We start from the raw sequence: 21,534 nt of genomic DNA, 5'->3' as shown, positions 1-21,534 counted from the left end.
CTGGAACGAGCCCAGACCGAACATTCAGAACCGCTCTGGAAGTGGGACAGCAAAGAGCTGCCGCCATTACCCGCCTCCCTGTCTGCCTTTCACTTTTTGGCATTTTGCTGCAATTGGCAACGGCGGAAAAATCAATGCTGAGTACGACTGTTAAGTGCTTATCTCCCCTAAGTGAAACCCGGTGAATGATATAATGCTTATTTGTGTAAAAGTGCTGTGGCATGAAGATGGATGGGAGGGGGTGGCGGCTTACGCGATGTTACAGCACTAGGAATGAAATACAATTGTAGAACATTTTTAAGTCGAATCAAAATCTAAGAGATAAAGTCATTTTTTCATTTTTAGTCCTAAAATATAAAAATAAAACTTGTTAGAAATGGCCCCTGGCGTCTATCTGTGCACCTGCCTGGATAGCAATATTCTGACTGCTGATGTTTTTCCTCGTTGGCATTGTGTTAAAACTAAGCAGAGAGGGAGACTGAGGTTGAATAAAATCAAAGCTGTATAGCAGAGATTTGTTTTTATATCACTCAGGTGGCACAACAAACAATTCAAATTCAAAATTACTTTATTAATCCCCAAAGTACAATAAATTAAATAGGGATAAATAAGAAGAGAAATCACTGAGCAGTAAGTAGCCTTTACAATGTTTTCTAAAAAAAAAAGAATGTGTTTTTTCATTTAGTTATTCTTAACCCTTGTGCTGTCTTCGGGTCAAGGAAGGAGGAAGAGAAGAAGGGAGGAAAGAAGGAAGGAAGGAAGGAAGAAAATAAGGAAGGGAGGATGGGAGAAAAGGAAGGGAGAAAAGAAGGAAGGAAGGAAGGAAGGAAGGAAGGAAGGAAGGAAGGAAGGAAGGAAGGAAGGAAGGAAGGAAGGAAGGAAGGAAGGAAGGAAGGAAGGAAGGAAGGAAGGAAGGAAGGAAGGAAGGAAGGAAGGAAGGAAGGGAGGGAGGGAGAAAGGAGGAAGGGAAGAAGGAAGGAAATAAGGAAGGGAGGATGGAAGGAAGGAAGGAAAAAAAGAGGAAGGGAGAAGGAAGGGAGAAAACAAGGAAAGAAGGAAGGAAGGAAGGAAGAAAATAAGGAAGGGAGGATGGGAGAAAAGGAAGGGAGAAAAGAAGGAAGGAAGGAAGGAAGGAAGGAAGGAAGGAAGGAAGGAAGGAAGGAAGGAAGGAAGGAAGGAAGGAAGGAAGGAAGGAAGGGAGGGAGAAAGGAGGAAGGGAAGAAGGAAGGAAATAAGGAAGGGAGGATGGAAGGAAGGAAGGAAAAAAAGAGGAAGGGAGAAGGAAGGGAGAAAACAAGGAAAGAAGGGAGAAAGGAGGAAGGGAAGAAGGAAGGAGAGAGCAGGAGGAAGGAAGGAAGGAAGGAAGGAAGGAAGGAAGGAAGGAAGGAAGGAAGGAAGGGAGGAAGGAAGGAAGGAAGGAAGGAAGGAAGGAAGGAAGGAAGGAAGGAAGGGAGGGAGGGATAAAGGAGGAAGGGAAGAAGGAAGGAGAGAGCAGGAGGAAGGAAGGAAGGAAGGAAGGAAGGAAGGAAGGAAGGAAGGAAGGAAGGAAGGAAGGAAGGAAGGAAGGAAGGAAGGAAGGAAGGAAGGGAGGGAGGGAGGAAGGAAGGAAGGAAGGAAGGAAGGAAGGAAGGAAGGAAGGAAGGAAGGAAGGAAGGAGGAGGAGGAGAGAGCAGGAGGAAAGAAGGAAGGAAGGAAGGAAGGAAGGAAGGAAGGAAGGAAGGAAGGAAGGAAGGAAGGAAGGAAGGAAGGAAAAAAAGAGGAAGGGAGAAGGAAGGGAGAAAACAAGGAAAGAAGGAAGGAAGGGAGAAAGGAGGAAGGGAAGAAGGAAGGAGAGAGCAGGGGGAAGGAAGGAAGGAAGGAAGGGAGGAAGGAAGGAAGGAAGGAAGGAAGGAAGGAAGGAAGGAGGAGGAGGAGGAGAGAGCAGGAGGAAGGAAGGAAGGAAGGAAGGAAGGAAGGAAGGAAGGAAGGAAGGAAGGAAGGAAGGAAGGAAGGAAGGAAAAAAAGAGGAAGGGAGAAGGAAGGGAGAAAACAAGGAAAGAAGGAAGGAAGGGAGAAAGGAGGAAGGGAAGAAGGAAGGAGAGAGCAGGAGGAAGGAAGGAAGTAAGGAAGGAAGGAAGGAAGGAAGGAAGGAAGGAAGGAAGGAAGGGAGGAAGGAAGGAAGGAAGGAAGGAAGGAAGGAAGGAAGGAAGGAAGGAAGGAAGGAAGGAAGGAAGGAAGGAAGGAAGGAAGGAAGGAAGGAAGGAAGGAGGAGGAGGAGGAGAGAGCAGGAGGAAAGAAGGAACAGGAGAATTAGGTCATTTTGATCCAAAGACAGTACCAGGGTTAAAAGGCAGCAAAGTTGTTAAATATATGAAGAGAACTTCAAAGTATAATAGCAGCCTCTGAAATACTGCAATATAGTCAAAGTAGTATAAAACTGAGTGTTTAATAACCGTCTCCTCCTTCTGTTGGTGAACGTTATGATTCACAGCAACAGTTCGTACCTGCGGGTGTGGGCGTATCAGAGAAAACGCTGTCCAGGTGCGACACGGCGGCGTATCTGTCCTGGCCGGAGCCCCTGCAGCCGCCGGGCGGCGGCGTGGTCTGGCACACGCCGCCGGGCTGCTGCTGCGACTGCGACAACGACTGCGGCAGAGCCTGCGGGTGGCCCAGGCCTCCGAAGTCCACGCTCAGGGACTTGGGGAACACCCTGAAGGGCCCGGCCACCCCCGAGGCCGACACCGAACGACCTGCGAGAGCGAGAAACGGGACTGAGATCCGGCAGAAACACCAACACGCCAACAAGCACAGATGTTTGCAAGCTTTGAAAATGACTTTCTACTCTTGATGACTTTGACAAAAATCCTACTTGTAAATGCCTTTTTCCCAAATAAGCCTTGTTCTGGGAAAAACGTACAGGACTGTCTCAGAAAATTAGAATATTGTGATAAAGTTCTTTATTTCTGTAATACAATTAAAAAAAATAAAGAAAAAAAGAATTCTGGATTCATTACAAATCAACTGAAATATTGCAAGCCTTTTATTATTTTAATATTGCTGATTATGGTTTACAGTTTAAGATTAAGATTCCCAGAATATTCTAATATTTTGAGATAGGATATTTGAGTTTTCTTAAACTGTAAGCCATGATCAGCAATATTAAAATAATAAAAGACTTGCAATATTTCAGTTGATTTGTAATGAATCCAGAATGTATGACATTTTTGTTTTTGTAATTGCATTACAGAAAATCACAATATTCTAATTTTCTGAGACAGTCCTGTATTTATAGTAGACATAATATTTAGTTATGTGATACTTTGGTGTTACAAAGTAGTTAGTTAAAATGTTACTAACCCTGAAACTGATCTAAAAATAACAGAACTTATTCCACTGAGTGATTTTAAGTCTAGAATGAGTGCACTTGAGACAGCATCTCTGATTTGTAACAGTTTTAAATTATTTCCATTTTTTTTTTGTTTTATTTCCATTTTTTGTTTCATTTGATTCTATTTGATTTTAATATTTCACATCACACCTCTGTACATTTTAATATCTGAAATCTTGTGCTGCCTCTTGGCCAGGACACCCTTGCAAAAGAGATTTTGAATCTCAATTGGTTTGTTTTCCTGGTTAAATAAAGGTTTAATAAAAAAAATCATAACTGGACACTTGTGCTTCTCTGTGTTTACAGCTTTGTACTTTACACTTCAAATTTCCCCTTTAAAAAAAGGTTATTAATCCCTTTCAGTTCATATTTACTCATGTAAACCCATACAATCAAATCATTTAACCATCTAATATAAAACGATTTGGGGACATTCACAAAAAAAAAACAACATTATGATGCAGATTTCAGAATACAAAGTACAGGACTTTCTTGTTTCGTGAAACTTTATGTCTTCTCTGTTGCAATTAAGTGTTGTATTTTTCTAAAATGTGTTTGTCAGCGACCACCAGAAACGTTTTCATGCTTGCGAAAGCTCGTCAGCTCTTCAGCCGGGCGTGCAAAGGTCGGCCAGAGCCAAAGAAGTTCTTTTGAACGCGATTGTTGGATTCAAACAATCTCAGGAAATCATTATCGTTGCATAGAAGCGAGCAAACATGAGGCGGCTGCAGAGCGAGCCGGTTACGGTCAGCGAGCTGATGGTGGGATCCGTCTTCCCCCGTCAGCTGACGGGGCAGAGCCAAGAATCCAGACTTGACCTGATTCAGATAATCTGCCGATTGGTGGCATGTAAAAGTCTGGCCACATGTTTTCTGGGCTACGATCACGTATGTAACGTGTTCTGCTGCAGATGGTGGGTCTGCGTCTCTGAGAGCATGCCGGGGCTTCCAGAAATACTTGCTCTGGACGTGGATGTGGGCGTTCCAGTTGTGCCCTACATAGTTTTTAAGCACTCCGCTTGCCAACGCGGTGCGAAATATCAGCGGCCCTCCCGCATGACGGGGCCAGCAGAAGCTGCGGTTTATAAATAGACCTGCTTTAAACTCGTTTCTTTTCCCTCGGAGGAAACTCCTTGACCCTCTCAGCCGTCGGAGCTAAAGCTTCCAAGTGGGAAACGTGAGTGATGATGAAGAATACTGACCCCGGGTCAAGGGTGTTTCACTTACCGCCCACCATTAATAAAGTGTAAAGCACCGTATCTCCTCTTAAAACTACTTTATATAAGTATATATATATTTAAAAAAGGCCTGGCACGACCCAGAGATCAGCCATCTTTTATATATGACAGAGCTAGAGATGGGCGGTTTGGACTACAAAATTTATCACGATAATTCCTGGCATTTATCCCGATAACGATAAAAATGACGATAAAAAAATACCAATTCAACTCCACCTTTGTAACTATAAATCTATCACCACATTCAGTCTTTGGAGCCAAATCACTGCTCTAAAAGATACTAAATGCTACTAAACTACACCAATTAAATTGAATTGATAAAAACCAATTAAATGAGTTACACCTGTACTGCAGAACTGGAATGACTCAGATCCGTCATGTTTGTTACACAAACACGTATCAACGGGAATTTATCTTTCTTTCTTTCTTTCTTTCTGGCTTATATCCTTCCTTCCTTCCTTCCTTCCTTCCTTCCTTCCTTCCTTCCTTCCTTCCTTCCTTCCTTCCTTCCTTCCTTCCTTCCTTCCTTCCTTCCTTCCTTCCTTCCTTCCTTCCTTCCCTCCTTCCTTCCTTCCTTCCTTCCCTCCTTCTTTCCTTCCTTCCTTCCTTCCTTGTTTCCTTCCTTCCTTCCTTCCTTCCTTCCTTCCTTCCTTCCTTCCTTCCTTCCTTCCTTCCTTCCTTCCTTCCTTCCTTCCTTGTTTCCTTCCTTCCTTCCTTCCTTCCTTGTTTCCTTCCTTCCTTCCTTCCTTCCTTGTTTCCTTCCTTCCTTCCTTCCTTGTTTCCTTCCTTCCTTCCTTCCGTCCGTCCTTCCTTCCATCCTTCCTTCCTTCCTTCCTTCCTTCCTTCCTCCCTCCCTTCCTTCCTTCCTTCCTTCCTTCCTTCCTTCCTTCCTTCCTTCCTTCCTTCCTTCCTTCCTTCCTTCCTTCCTTCCTTCCTTCCTTCCTTCACATACGTTGTGTGGATTTAACACAGAACCATAAATCAGCTTTACACAAACACGTCATCAACGGGAATTTATCATTTTTTACCACGAGATGACAAATTCTTACCGTGGGGAATTTTTTTGACGGTTTATCATGAACGGTAAAATATCACCCATTCCTAGTGTAAAGCACCGTATCTCCTCTTAAAACTACTTTATATAAATATATAAATATATATAAAGATCGGCCATCTTTTATATATGACAGAGCCCAATGATTTTAATCACACACACATTCACAAGCCTTACCTAAAGTGAAGTGGTTTTTGAAAGAGCTACTGGCTACGAGGTTGCAGAACAGATGAGACATAAGAAAGAAAGACAGAAAAAAAAAGAGAGAAAAAGCGTCAATGGTGTCACATGGAACCGCTGTTATCAGTCACCCGACTTTTGTGGCTCATGAAAATCAACCCAATGTGGCAACATGATGACACACAGGAATCAGGGGGAGATATTCAATGATTGGCTCATTCTGGACAATAGAAGTATAATCTCTTTATCAGCACTGCTTTTTGTTTAAGTTTCCTGAGCCTGTTTGCAAACTCAGCACAAAGTCTGCTCTTTTTTCTATTGAAGGTCCTTAAGATAAAGTCGCAAATTCAACGGTTGTGTCCGACAGGAAAAACAAAGCCCCACCTGAAGGCCGCGGCAGCGCCGGGAATGAGGGCGTGTGGCCTGGACCTCCCAGCGTGGACGACAGGGAGCCGGGACGCTGTCTCTCAATACCACACAGGGTGGGGTCTGGATCACAGGGGGTTAAAGACACACATGTGGTGAAGATTAAATCCCCCTATCAGCAGAGAAGTATTCACATTCATTACTCAGGTAGAAGTATAGATACTAGAGTTTAAAAATACTCCTGTAGAAGTTGAAGTATCAACTCAAGTTTTTTACTCAAGTAAAAGTATAAAAGTACTGGTTTCAAAACTACTTAAAGTATAAAAGTAAAAGTAATGTAAGGGGGAAAAAAGCCATGAAGGACAAAAGCCATTGAAAATGAATACATCTTAGTATAATGCAAATATATTAAAGAAGCATATATGTGTACTATTGAGCATTAACATGTGTTTCAGAGAGCAGCAGATATGATGACTAGTTGCCTATAAGTATTGTAATGGTGCAAAAAGTCAAACTTCAGAGGCATGTTATCATTTATCCTAACCTTTATTGGAATGTACATCCAAGTTTAGTTGCAGGAATCTGAGGGAACGGATGTAAGAACAAAACTGGACAAGAACATCTGAAACAACCACAACCAAATTCACTCTATCCGGATGGAGCAATTTAACTGGATAGTTTTTTTTTAAAGGCCCGAAATGAAATAGAATAACGAGGCTGTTTTTAAAATTAGTCCAGCTGTTTAGCTATAAAATGTATAGGAATCGTTCAGTTTGTGATACAAGCATGAAATTTGGTAGACAAATAGCCAAAGGTTTCCCCAAAAGATATGGACGTGGAGCCATCGTGAATTTTCAACATGGACACAACTGTTTTCTAATTAGTCTACACTCCCCCTTTTTTTTCCTCTTTTTTCTCTTTTTTCATCTTTTTCTCCTTTTTTTCTCTTTTTTTCCTCTTTTTGCCATATTTGTTTCAATTCAATTCAATTCAATTTTATTTATATAGCGTCTAATACAACAGAGTTGTCTCTAGACGCTTTACAGAGACCCATACCCAGAACATGACCCCCGAGCAGTTATTACATAAACAATGGCAGGTAAAAACTCCCCTAGTGGGAGAAAAACCTTAAGCCAAACAGTGGCAAGGAAAAACTCCCCTTTAGGAGGGAAGAAACCTTGAGCAGGACCAGGCTCATCAGGGGGGGCCCTCCTGCCGAGGGCCAGACTGGTGGGTCAGGGACGGCAACAGCACAGCAGGCAGGTGGAAGCAGCAACAGGATGACCGGGGGTGGGGACCGCAGGCCAGCACACAGCTCCCGAAGCTCCGGCCCAATCAGCAAGTCCCAGGTTGGGGTGCAGGGTCAGGAAAAGACTTGTGCTCCGTAATGCAAGCTACAAGCCACCCATGGCCACCTGCAGGACAAAAGAGAGAAAAGGGAGGAGAAGGGGGGGGCAGCAACGGGATGACCAGGGGTGGGGACCGCAGGCCAGCACGCAGCTCCCGAAGCTCCGGCCCAATCAGCAAGTCCCAGGTTGGGGTGCAGGGTCGGGGAAAGACTTGTGCTCCGTAATGCAAGCTACAAGCCACCCACGACCACCTGCAGGTTCCGGTGTCCGGCAAAGGATGCTGCAACATGGACAAAAGAGAGAAAAGGGAGGAGAAGGGGGGGGCCAGCACAAGAAACCACAGGAGCGACTCTGACACACTAAAGTTTACACTACCTAGAGATTTACCAACACCAGCTAGAGGTTTACTAAACACTAACTATAGGCTTTACTAAACAGAAATGTTTTAAGTTTAGTTTTAAAGGTGGAGGTGGTGTCAGCCCCCTTAACCCAGATTGGAAGTTGGTTCCATAGTAGTGGCGCCTGATAGCAGAACGCCCGCCCTCCAAATCTACATTTAGATACTCTAGGAACTACAAGTAAACCTGCACTCTGAGAACGGAGAGCTCTGACAGGAACATAAGGCACTATCAGGTCTTGCAAATAATGCGGAGCTAAGCCGTTTTGGGCTTTATACGCAAGTAATAAAATTTTAAATTGGATTCTGAATTTTACGGGTAACCAATGGAGCGACGCTAACACTGGTGAGACGTGGTCTCTCCTGCTAATTCCTGTCAGTACTCGTGCTGCTGCATTTTGGATCAGCTGGAGCCTATTCAGCAAATTACTTGGACATCCTGCTAACAACACATTACAGTAATCTAGTCTAGAAGATACAAACGCATGAACTAGTTTTTCTGCATCACTCTGTGAGAGGATTTTCCTAATCTTTGCAATATTACGGAGATGGAAAAAGGCTATTTTACAAACCTGATTGACATATGGTTTAAACGACAAATCCTGATCGAAAATAACACCAAGATTTCTCACAGTTGCACTGGAAGCCATCGCAACACCATCTAATCCCTTCCTAAGATGCTCTGGACCAAGAATGATAACCTCTGTTTTATCTGAATTTAGAAGCAGGAAATTTCTGGACATTTCTGGTTTCCTATTTTTTCATCTTTTTTTCATCTTCTCTTTTTTCATCTTTTTCTCCTCTTTATTTCTCTTTTTTCCTATTTTTTTCCCTATTTTTTTGCTCTTTTTTCCTCTTTTTTTCCTCTTTTTTTTATCTATCCCCAAAAGATATGGACGTGGAGCCAAGGAAAAAGAGGAAAAAAAGAGGGAAAAAAGATGAAAAAAAGAGGAAAAAAGGAGAAAAAAAAGAGCCAGGGCAAACTGGCAACTCATTTCAACTAATCACTCATTAGAAAACACGGCGTCCATTTTGAAAAATGGCTGCCATGGGCACCATGTTGAAAATTCACGATGGCTCCACTTCCAATTATTTTTGGAATGCCTTTGGCTATCTGTGTTCCAAATTTCATGCTTGTATCACAAACTGAACGATTGTTTTGGTTATCTCCTGCACTAAATGTAAGGAGTAAAAAGTACAGATATTTGAGTGAAAATGTAAGGAGTAAAAGTAAAAAGTCGTCTGAAAAATAATGACTCCAGTGAAGTATAGATAACCAAAATTTCTACTTAAGTAAGGTAACGAGGTATTTGTACTTGGTTACTTGACACCTCTGCTATCAGGATCCATGGCTGACCTTTCAGGGGGGCGTCTCTGAAGCTCTGGGATCGAGACGGCCGTGCGGTGAAAGCATCCGTCCTCATGTCGGCAGGAGAGATGGCAGGAGCTCGATCCCATGACGGCAGCTGAGCCTGAGACTACAGGACGGGAGATGGAGGTAGGTGAGAAACATAAAGGGAAAGAAAGGGAGTCTGTTTCATCATCTCTCAATAATTCATAGGCGGAGGCTTTGATATGAGGCAGCACGGCCTCCTTAACTGTCCAACCTCAAATCAGTTTCTGTGCTGCAGCCAGGAAGTCGGCTCACTCTCGCCTTTACCTTTTGTTCTTCTTTCTTTTGGCTGTCCTTGAATGACCTCCTTACATTCACTTCTTCTTTTTCTACAACTTTCCCATTTCATTTTTCACCCCCCCCCCCCGGCCCCTACACCTAATTTCAATCTTCAATCATGCAGAAACAGTCCATATTCATCCTCTCACCAAAGGCCTCGCAGTTCTGGCATTAGGGGGCAGGTTCTGGTTGGATAAGGGCCCGTGGGAGGGCGGCACGCCCTGGACCCCGGGACTCCACGGACCCTCCACATCCCTTCGGTTTTTGCTTTTGGAAAAGTGCCTGCAAAAGATGGGACACAGTTGAGTCGAACCGACATCTCCACGGCAGAAAGAGAGCAGTATTAAGCCCAAGACACACCAACCCGACGTCACCTGCTGTCGGCCGACTGCTGTGTGGCCTCGCGCCGCCAGTGTCGGGCTGGGTCCGGCTCAAAAACAAGCACTAGACACACCGCGAAGACGACACCGGACGGCGAACTAGCACGTACGTTCTGCGCATGCGTGAGAGGTAATTCCCCTCCATACCAGCAGGTAGCGGTAGTCTGTATTCAGGGGCTCAATGAGGAGGACAGCGCTTTTTTTTTTCCAAAGCTTTATTAAAAAAACACAAGTGCAATACAAAAACCACCTGGAGGCTCGGGAGCTGATTTATGGGTCCGCGTTAAATCGATGCAGAGCCTACGGCGTAGGGTACGACGTACGGCGCGCGTCGCCGCGTAACCTACGCCGTAGGCTCTGCGTTGGTGTAACGCAGAGCCATAAATCAACCTTTATTCTGGCGAGGTTTGAAAAAGACTTCGCAACAACGGGAAAGCGAGTGATTATATACATTCACTGAGTGAATATTATGAAAGTAAAATATATATTTCTCACAAGAAATGTAATCAAAACGCATTTTTATGCAGAAACTAACTCAAATTATTGATTTTATTCACTAAAAAATAAGAAATGTCCGCCATTTTTTTTTTTTTTAATTCAGTCCGCAAATGACGACGAAAAGCATTCTGGGAAATTCTGGGAACAGCCAATCATAGAGTGAGCTGTTTGACCGACCGCCGACGCCGATTCGACATGTCGAATCGGCTGAAAAGCTCCCGACGGGAGGCCGACCTGTGGCGACGTGCGGGACACACCGGGGAAACTATGCCGACAGACGCACCGACGCTCATCGACGGCCCGACGGCCGACAGTCGGCTTGGTGTGTCAGGGCCTTTTGGAGGAGTTGCACTGACAGTCAACCACAACTACACACAGCTTCAAATTATCTGTTTTATTTTTAAATACGCTCTGGAAAATGTGCATGATGATAACATCTAGAGTTTCACAGGTGGTATAGATGCCTGCAGACACAGACCTCCTCAAACACCCTTCCTCCCACTACTTCCTCTTTTGAAACGCACCACTGATGCAACGATCCTCCAAAGCACAGCCGAGGCTTCCTGCATGCTAGGTACGCTGCCAATTTCAGAGCACGCCTCCGTTTGTGAGGCCAACAACAGCAGCCATAAACCCAGCTTACGATCTGACAGTTATTATCCAACTACCAGATATCAAAACTGACAATATTTTAGGGATTCAAAACTAAACTACAAAGAAAATAAAGGGCTTGTTCAATCCATCAGCTAATTCTTCCCCAGTAAACGTCTTGGCTTGTTGAACAGCTATTGTGTGCATCTATCTTTTACTTTCTTTTTTTTCTAATTCATCAGACAGCTAGCAATTAACATTTGTTCCAGTTAATTTATTTAATATGTGTCCTTTTTTTAATTTTACAAGCAAAAGCAGCTTTCTGCAGGCAGCGTGGAGCCCTGGTGCACAGTGGAGCCATACTTCAAGTTAAATGTAAAATGTCATCTGCCTAATTAAAGTTGCAACCAAAACGGAGCTAACGCATGCTGTTAATGGATGGATGTGTCACGAGTTAACTGCACTGGCGTGTTAATGCAAACAAATAGCAAATATGAAGCTTTTATAACAGATTTATAGAGGCATACCGCAGAAAATTGGGATTTTTTTTTTCTAATTCTATGTAAATGGTTCAAAAATGATCGCTAAAGCAAAATACCCTATGATCTACTGATGTTCGTGGGTTTTGCATCTGTTCTGCTTTTACTCCTTCCTGTCTGTCATTAGCAGCTAATTCTGAATGCAGAACTGATCATTTCTGAAGGTAAATGTCAGCCCGTCCGTCTGTGAACTGGATCTCAACAAAATGAAGGTTAAACAACCAGAGGTGGGTAGTAACGAGTTACATTTACTCCGTTACATTTACTTGAGTAAGTTTTGGGAAATGTTGTACTTTTAGGAGTAGTTTTGAATCACTATACTTTTTACTTTTACTTGAGTAGATTTGTGAAGAAGAAACTGTTCCTCTTACTCCGCTACATTAGGCTACGTTGAGCTGTTACTTTTCTTTTATCCCTTTTATCCACGTACGTGTGAATCTCATGACATCACTGGGTGATTCTTTGGGAAAAATGTTTGTTTTTGCATGTTTTGTCACATTTACACAGACTCAAACACACACAGAGTTTCTATGAGTTCATGTTTGTTCTAGTTCTGCTGGTTAAAAAAGAAAAGTACAAAGGCTTGACATTTTGTGCTACTTTTGCTTAATTTATTTTTTAATTCTGTTATTATTTTATTTATTTTATTATTTATTAAAGTACTTCAATTTCATTTTAATTTAAGCTTCAATTAATTTTAATTAATGTTATTATTTTATTGATTTAATTTGCCTAAAAGATGATTATTTTGTACTTTTGTCTGTTTGAATGGTTTTGTTAAAAAAATAAATCAGACATTACTCAACAGTTACTCAGTACTTGAGTAGTTTTTTCACCAAGTACTTTTTTACTTTTACTGAAGTAATTATTTGGATGACTACTTTTTTTACTTCTACTTGAGTCACATTATTCTGAAGTAACAGTACTTTTACTTGAGTACAATTCATTTAGACAATAATTGAAAATTGTGTTCTCTTCTCACTCGTTATCTAATTTTAGGAAATTATTTAAAACCTGGTGGTGTTTTGGATCAATTATAAAAAGGTTCACATGCATTTCTACATCATGAACGTGCTCCATAATAAAAAAAAAAAAACTGTCACTGTTTTTTTATCATAGCTGACAATTTTCTGCTTGTCTCACAATATTGCAATAAAGTTAGGATTTGTTGCTGTTTTTCTCAACTGGAAAGGCATTTTTCCAGTTTTCTGCACCAAACAGAGCAGATTATTCAGAAAAGGCATGAAAACATTCATTGATTGTGGTCTCGTTTCACTCTGAGTCACTCCTCCGTCTGGTTACATCAGCGTCTGACTCCATTCTCACCATTTCTTCTTCTCAAATTTGTCCTGAAGAAACTCTTTGAACTTCTGAGAGTCCTTCAGATCGGGGAAGCTGTCGGCCTTGGGGTCAAACACACACAGCCAGGTCCGTCTGCCGACCTGCACACACAAACATACGCGGGGCTGGTAAACACACAAACATACGCGGGGCTGGTAAACACACAAACATACGCGGGGCTGGTAAACACACAAACATACGCGGGGCTGGTAAACACACAAACATACGCGGGGCTGGTAAACACACAAACATACGCGGGGCTGGTAAACACACAAACATACGCGGGGCTGGTAAACACACAAACATACGCGGGGCTGGTAAACACACAAACATACGCGGGGCTGGTAAACACACAAACATACGCGGGGCTGGTAAACACGGAGGAACAGCCGGGGCTGAACAGAAGGAGTCGCTGACTAATGGCCGGGGTATTAAATCACACCACAATCTCCTATTTTAGTCTGACATTTAGGCTCGTAGAATCACTTGCAAACACTGGCGGATCATTACCAGGGATGGGCGGTATGGACTAAATCATTTATCATGATCATTTCTGGCATTTATCCTGATAACGATAAAAATGAAGATAAAAAAAATACCAATTCAACTCCACCTTTGTAACTATAAATCTATCACATCCGCCATGTTTGTTACACAAAAAACTCATCAACCGGAATGTTTGTTTGTTTGTTTGTTTGTTTGTTTGTTTGTTTGTTTGTTTGTTTGTTTGTTTGTTTGTTTGTTTGTTTGTTTCCTTCCTTCCTTCCTTCCTTCCTTCCTTCCTTCCTTCCTTCCTTCCTTCCTTCCTTCCTTCCTTCCTTCCTTCCTTCCTTCCTTCCTGGCTCATTTCTTTCTTTCCTTCCTTCCTTCCTTCCTTCCTTCCTTCCTTCCTTCCTTCCTTCCTTCCTGGCTCATTTCCTTCCTTCCTTCCTTCCTTCCTTCCTTCCTTCCTTCCTTCCTTCCTTCCTTCCTTCCTTCCTTCCTTCCTTCCTTCCTTCCTTCCTTCCTTCCTTCCTGGCTCATTTCTTTCTTTCCTTCCTTCCTTCCTGGCTCATTTCCTTCCTTCCTTCCTTCCTTCCTTCCTTCCTTCCTTCCTTCCTTCCTTCCTTCCTGGCTCATTTCTTTCTTTCCTTCCTTCCTTCCTGGCTCATTTCCTTCCTTCCTTCCTTCCTTCCTTCCTTCCTTCCTTCCTTCCTTCCTTCCTTCCTTCCTTCCTTCCTTCCTTCCTTCCTTCCTTCCTTCCTTCCTTCCTTCCTTCCTTCCTTCCTTCCTGGCTCATTTCTTTCTTTCCTTCCTTCCTTCCTGGCTCATTTCTTTCTTTCTTTCTTTCCTTTCTTCCTTCCTTCCTTCCTTCCTTCCTTCCTGGCTCATTTCTTTCTTTCCTTCCTTCCTTCCTGGCTCACTTCCTTCCTTCCTTCCTTCCTTCCTTCCTGGCTCATTTCTTTCTTTCTTTCCTTCCTTCCTTCCTTCCTTCCTTCCTTCCTTCCTTCCTTCCTTCCTTCCTTCCTTCCTTCCTTCCTTCCTTCCTTCCTTCCTTCCTTCCTTCCTTCCTTCCTTCCTTCCTTCCTTCCTTCCTTCCTTCCTTCCTTCCTTCCTTCCTTCACGTACGTTGTGCGTGGATTTAACACAGAACCATAAATCCGACTTTACACAAAAACGTCATCAACGGGAATTTATCGTTTTTACCGCGAGATGACAAATTCTTACCGTGGGGAATTTTTTTGACGGTTTATCATGAACGGTAAAATATCACCCATTCCTAACCATTACTGGTGTAACAGTCAGAGTGTGGCGAAGAAACAGCAAAACAAGGCTGCCTGTGAGTCATTACGGGCGGGATGAGTCTTTTACAGGAAGAAGAGGAGAGAAATCTGGACCACATACCCCTCTGCTGCACACACACACCCCTCTGCTGCACACACACACCCCTCTGCTGCACACACACACCCCTCTGCTGCACACACACACCCCTCTGCTGCACACACACACCCCTCTGCTGCACACACACACCCCTCTGCTGCACACACACACCCCTCTGCTGCACACACACACACACACCCCTCTGCTGCACACACACACCCCTCTGCTCCACACACACACACACCCCTCTGCTGCGCACACACACACACACACACACACACACACACACACACACACACACACACACACACACACACACACACACACACACACACACACACACACACACACACACACACACACACACACACACACACACACACACACCAGGTCCATAAAGGAGCTCATAAAGAACCAGCGAGGCCTCATCCTGACAGCCTGAAACATTTCATATTATCTGTGTGGCGTTGGCTGTGGAGTAAGTGCAGCCCACGCTCATGCTTCCCAAAGTGGATGTGTTGGGGGCGCCGCCTCTTCATTTCTACCGTACTGTTTTCATTATATTCCTCCACATTTAGTAAAAAAAAAAAAATGGTGGAAAAATACCCAACTAATCAAAACTGGCCTATTAAAAAGTAAAACTGGGCGAGCCGAAAGAAAGTGGGATTGGGAAACCTGACAGCTGAAGACTGGGGGTTGTCATAGCAACGCAACCGTAGCCCAACAGATTGGACGGGGCTTGGATTGCTGACATCAATATTTGACAGTTTTTGAAAATGTGATAAAAATACAACTTAGAGCTGAATGCGAGAAAATACTTCAATGAATTTAAATGAGTTTAAAAACAAATATAAAAACATGATTTTCACGAAGAGGAAGGGGTTTAGCTGCCTTTAGGGGCCTGAATATAACACTATTGGGTGAATGGGTAGATCTGTGTATATTTATGTACAGAAATGGGCAGAAAATTATATATGTGTATGTATATGTATATATATATATATATATATATATACATAGTGTAAATAAGTATATTTATATAAATATCTATATGGGTATATGTGTACAAATATATAGAAATATTCAACTATGGTATGTATGCATGTGTATACAGTAAGTATGTGTGTGAGTATAATTACAGTATATAATAATAATAATAATAATAATAATAATAATAATAATAATAATAATAATAATAATAATAATAATAATAATAATAATTATTATTATTATTATTATTAGTATTAATATAATTAGTATTATTATAAAAATAATAATAATAATAATTATTATTATTATTATTATTATAATTATAATAATAATAATAATAATTCATATAATAATAATTATTATTATTATTATTATAAAAATAATAATAATAATAATAACAATTCATATAATAATAATAATAATTATTATTATTATTATTGTTATTATTATTAATAAATCTGTTACTTAGCAGTGTGAGTACAGTGTGTGAATATTTATAAATACAGGTTAAATGATTAGTGAATGGGGGTAGGACTAAATAAGTTTATACTTCTTCCTACTCCTTTTTTGGCACATGTAAATCAAGTTAGCAAGTTTTAAAGGATGAAATTCCTTGTTTTGTTTTGTTGTTATTTTCTTAAACTTCTCATGAAGTGTTGTTTCTTTTTTTTTTTACATGTACAAAAATAAAATAAATAAATCAAAAAATCTAAATAAATCAAAATGAATAACTACAAAAACATTTTTTCTCATGTGTCAGACGTTTTGGGCCATTATTGTGGGATTTTTTTCCCCAAAATGTGCAGATAAGATAAGATAAGATATCCTTCATTTTCTCCCTCAGTGGGGAAACTTATTTTTGTTGGCAGCAGTACACTTAGCACACACATGCAGGGGAGGGGTCAAAAGACTGAAAAGTCAGAAATAAAAAATATATAAAATATATAAAAATATATATATAAAAAATATATATATAAAAAATATATAAAAAATACAAAAAATATATATAAAATATTTATAATCATGGATTATAGAGATTCGTTTATATATGCTTTATGAAATATCTTTATCAAGGTTTGGAAATCAGTGTGTCATAGAAACATGACAGTAAGCGGGTTGGAAAGCACCGCTCCTCTCGCTTGGTTTGACTCGAGGTACGTCTCGTATTCACAGTTTTTAAAACAGGACTGGGACGCAGAAAGAAAAACATCAACAGCCTCTTATTCCAGAAGTGGAAAACAGGTGCCCCGGCCGACTCTTAATGCAAAGCCCACCTGTGGCCCCCGATGGATCATAACTCACCTCGTTGCCATGGTTTTGAAGGAACTCCACTTCCTGTTGGGAGAAAGTAGTCATGGAGATAGACTTGACTCTGTGGGGAGGGTTGAGGCCTCTCCTGGGACACAGAGGAAAGATTCAGGAGTCACATAAGCCGGCAAAATAGTGAGCCCACGAGAGTACGGGGGGAACAAGAGCAGGTGGGGGAGAGGAGACATCTGACACGTGACTGTGAATTAAAGGACGGATCTGCTGTTGGAATAGGTGCCCCCCCCCCCCCCCCCCCCTACACACACACATACACACCCAGTGTGAGAGGAACATGTGTTTTCAGAAACCAGAGCCTCCTACTTTCTTTCTCCATGCTGGGGGACACTAAAGTGGGACACTGCTGTGCAGGATTGCGCAGTAACTCCACTACACTACAGCACCGAGCCCGTGTGCCCATGCACAACAAACCGTGACACACCACATACACACACATGGTGGAACAAGCGCCTGTGGAGACACGGATAGAGAGAGAAGAAGAGAGAGAAGGCTGATTCATGGTTCTGCGTTAAATCGACGCAGAGCCTACGGCTGTCTTGGATGATGGTGGAGGATCCACTAGCATGCAGTCTTATTATGTTTTTGAAAAATATCTGTATATTACGCAAACCTGGCTTCTTGTTTATGCAACTTCTACCAACAAATAATAGACACAGCTATGATACAAGAATGGCCCTAGCTAATCACTTTTCTCTAGGCCTGTGTTGAAAAAACGATTTCCCAATTCTAAATCGATTCTCATATTAATTCCTAAAAATCGATTCATGTCTAAAGATCGATTTTTTTTTTTTTATTTATTTATGTATTTTTTTTTTTATCATTACATTACAAGTTTTGGTTATTTTTTTGTTTATCCCAGAAAAAGGAATGTTTTGTTGGACACGAGAATAACTGGTGTCATGTTTTTGCCTTTAAATATGTTTAAAGGTATGAAAACATTAAAGTGTTAGGTTATTATTGCATAAATTGTCTATATTTCATTACTTTATATACTGTCTTGGGGTTACATTTGCAAAAAATGCTAAAAACCAAATGCTCAAAAATTAAAAACCAAAATAGACCGAAAATGGAACAAATAAAAAATGGAATGTGGGAAAAAATAAAACTGATTTCATCCGTCTCTGTTTCCTCCCTGGATCTGTTTGGTAATTCTGACCCACATGATGTTTCTGAAAGCGGTTCTATCAGCATTCTGGGAGCTGATTGGTCCTTACAGCATCATTAGCTGCAATACTTGCTGTTGAATCTCAATATAATACTAGTATTAATATGTTGCATAACTACAGTCATATAATTCATGCAACAGCTCAAAAAACAGTTTTAATAACACTAACCCAAATCAATATCGGAATCGGATCGCATCAAATCTTGATAATTGATTCTGAATCTTAAGAATCGGAATCGAATCGATTCTTGACATTTGAATCGATCCCCAGCCCCATTTTTCTCTGCCTATGCCCAGAACCAATGCATTGAAAAAAACAGTAATGTATAGAGCAGTCACACACTGGAACCATCTCCCCCCATGTCTAGTTACAATAAACAAGGTGTCAAGTTTTAAAAGGAGACTGAAGCAGCTGTGGTTCAGAAGGAAATTACGATCGGTCCTAGGTATACTGTGATTATTGTGCAAATTGTAAGTATATTATAAATTTAATAGTAAATATATTCTAAATCTCTGTAGGCTATGAGTATATATATAGTATAGTAGTACCGTATTTTCTGCATTATAAGGTGCACCTTCAATGAATGAAATATTTCAAAACATTTTCCATATATAAGGCGCACCGCATTATAAGGCGCACTAAATATTTGGTAAAATACCCTATTATAGTGGCCGGGGTTGAGTTACGCTGCTGTTGTCTTGAACGTCTGTGACGATTCTTGACGTTTTTAGCACCATTACTTCGGCGACTCCAACTACATTACCCACAATCCCCCTGACTACAGTAACAGAAATTACCATAATGATCATATATAAGGCGCACTGCATTATAAGGCGCACTGCTGTTTTTTGAGAAAATTAAAGGCTTTTAGGTGCGCCTTATAGTACGGAAAATACGGTATAAGTATATTATAATGTTTGAGTATATTATGATAGTATATTTATACTACTATAAATATTATAAAGTCGTTGCAAACTATTTTGCTCAAAAGTGATACAGATCTGGTGATAGTAGCAAATATTGTTACTTAAGATGTGGATGGTTTTGGTTACTTAATCTTTTATTTTTGTTTCAATGTATTATTTCAGGAATTCAAGTGAATGTTTTTCACCCTTTTTGAGTTGTATTATTGCTCTTTTGTATGTCTATGTGTGGACCCCAGGAAGAATAGTCTTCCCATGGTGAAGACTAATGCGTCGATTCAACGCGGAACCATAAACCGGGCTAGAGAAAGAGAGAAATAGAGAGGGAAAGAGAGAGAGTGTGTGTGTCAAACCTGCACCATGACGAAATGAAACGTAACTCAGAGCTGGAAAATGACCAACTAGCGGTCTGTCGTGTGTGTGAGGCTGTTGCAGGACACGCATGAGAGACAGACAGGAGAGACAGAGACAGCAGACACTGCGTAAATTCATGTGCGCGCTCACATCCCTACCGGGCAGCTGCAGCAACACCCCTGCAAACGCTGGGGGGGAGAGATGGATGGATGGATGGATGAGGGGGGGAACATAGTAAACTGTACATTTGCATGGTCAAAGCTCCGGCCTGCTTGTTGTAGATACTGTGTGTCTGCTGGAGGATGAACATCCCGTAATAACCCCCCCGAGGGGCGGCTGCCAGCGGGGTTTACTCACAGCATTCCGGAGCACGACGTGCAGACGAAGCTGCCCACCGTGATGTCCGTGTAGGTGACGCCGGGCTGGCTGCACTCGAAGCAGTGTCTGTTTACTCCGGACTGGGCCAGCTCCCGGACCTTGCGGGAGCAGATCTCCTGGTTGTCCCGGTGCTTTCGGTTCGACATTTTTTCTAGGGGAGGGGGGGTCTTTTTCTTGTTATTGTTCTTCAGAGCGAAGCTCCCCGGCCGGCGGCGGCTCCGCTGTCTGTGCTCCCCCCAGCTCTCCCTCGTTACTACGCCGAGCAGAGCTCTTCACGCCCACATCGCTCAGACGCGGTTATGCGGCTGCAGCGCTGAGGAGAGGAGGAGAGAAGCTGCTGGTGGTGGAGCAGGAAACACCGCCCACAGTAAAACAATAAAAGAGCTCAGAGAAAGCTGGGTCTTTAGAGAGATTTGTTTTTAAGTTTCTTTAGAAGGGGAGAATAGAATAGAATAGAATAGAATAGAATAGAATAGAATAGAATAGAATAGAATTGAGTAGAATATAATAGAATAGAATAAAATAGAACAGAACAGAACAGAATATTATAGAATAGAATATTATAGAATAAAATAGAATAGAATAGAATAAAATAGAATAGAATATTATAGAATAAAATAGAATAGAATAGAACATAATAAAATAGAATAGAACAGAATAGACTGGAACAGAATAGAACAGAATAGTGTAGAATAGAATAAAATAGAATAGAATAGAACAGAATAGACTGGAACAGAATAGAATAGAATAGTGTAGAATAGAACAGAATAGAGTACAGAATAGAATAGAACAGAATTGAGTAGAATAGAATAGAGTTGAATAGAATAGAATAGTGTAGAATAGAACAGAATAGTGTAGAATAGAACAGAATAGTGTAGAATAGAATACAATAGAATAGAGTAGAATATAATTGAATAGTGTAGAATAGAATACAATAGAATAGAATAGAGTAGAATATAATTGAATAGTGTAGAATAGAATAGAATAGAACAGAATAGTGTAGAATAGAATAAAATAGAATAGAATAGAATAGAACAGAATAGAGTAGAACACAATAGAATAGAATACAATAGACCAGAATAGAATAGTGTAGAATAGAACAGAATAGAATAAGCTTTATCGGCCAAGTATGAACACACCAAACAGTGAATTTGTCTTCGGTTGTTTCACTCACTGAACCCAGATTTAAATAGTTGCAAACAGTAATAGACAAATGGCTCTTATTAACATATATACAATTTAAAAAAAGTGAAAGGTGCAGCAGTATGAGGTAGACATGATTATTGAAAGGTGCATTGTTACAGCATATGATGGTGTTATTATTATTATTACTATTATTATTGCACAGTGATTGATTACTCTGAGACTCTATGAGTGATGGGAGTTCATCAGAGCAACAGCCTGGGGGAAGAAACTGTCTCTGTGTCTGAAGGTTTACACATTAAACATACTGAGTCTTAATGACACTTAAGATTACACTATAATTTAACCTTGCTCCAGACACATATTTTTGTTATCAAGTATATGCAATGGATCTTACCAATCTAATAACTGATAAGCTGTTGC

The 21,534-nt window shown here is 41.2% G+C and overlaps 1 protein-coding gene across 2 annotated transcripts in view; it reads right to left on the bottom strand.

Annotated features, from left to right (window-relative positions):
* The window catches only part of agfg2 (ArfGAP with FG repeats 2), a 38,840-nt gene extending 18,588 nt beyond the window's left edge, over positions 1-20,252 (bottom strand). Inside the window, exons 1-8 of one of the 2 annotated variants that reach the window (XM_061709550.1) lie at positions 19,948-20,252; positions 17,124-17,217; positions 12,957-13,072; positions 9,772-9,904; positions 9,308-9,428; positions 6,223-6,327; positions 5,836-5,868; positions 2,484-2,729 (exon numbers count right to left, since the gene is read on the bottom strand). In XM_061709550.1, the coding sequence (XP_061565534.1) occupies positions 2,484-2,729; positions 5,836-5,868; positions 6,223-6,327; positions 9,308-9,428; positions 9,772-9,904; positions 12,957-13,072; positions 17,124-17,217; positions 19,948-20,114 (1,015 nt within the window). In that variant the 5' untranslated portion in view covers positions 20,115-20,252. The remainder of the gene's footprint in view (positions 1-2,483; positions 2,730-5,835; positions 5,869-6,222; positions 6,328-9,307; positions 9,429-9,771; positions 9,905-12,956; positions 13,073-17,123; positions 17,218-19,947) is intronic. The other variant, XM_061709551.1, reaches the window with a different exon arrangement.
* Positions 20,253-21,534: the final 1,282 nt, after the last annotated feature.

The sequence above is a fragment of the Cololabis saira genome, chromosome 20 (assembly GCF_033807715.1).
Source record: "Cololabis saira isolate AMF1-May2022 chromosome 20, fColSai1.1, whole genome shotgun sequence".
In the NCBI taxonomy this organism is placed as follows: domain Eukaryota; kingdom Metazoa; phylum Chordata; class Actinopteri; order Beloniformes; family Belonidae; genus Cololabis; species Cololabis saira.
This window is presented reverse-complemented; position numbering and strand designations above follow the sequence as displayed.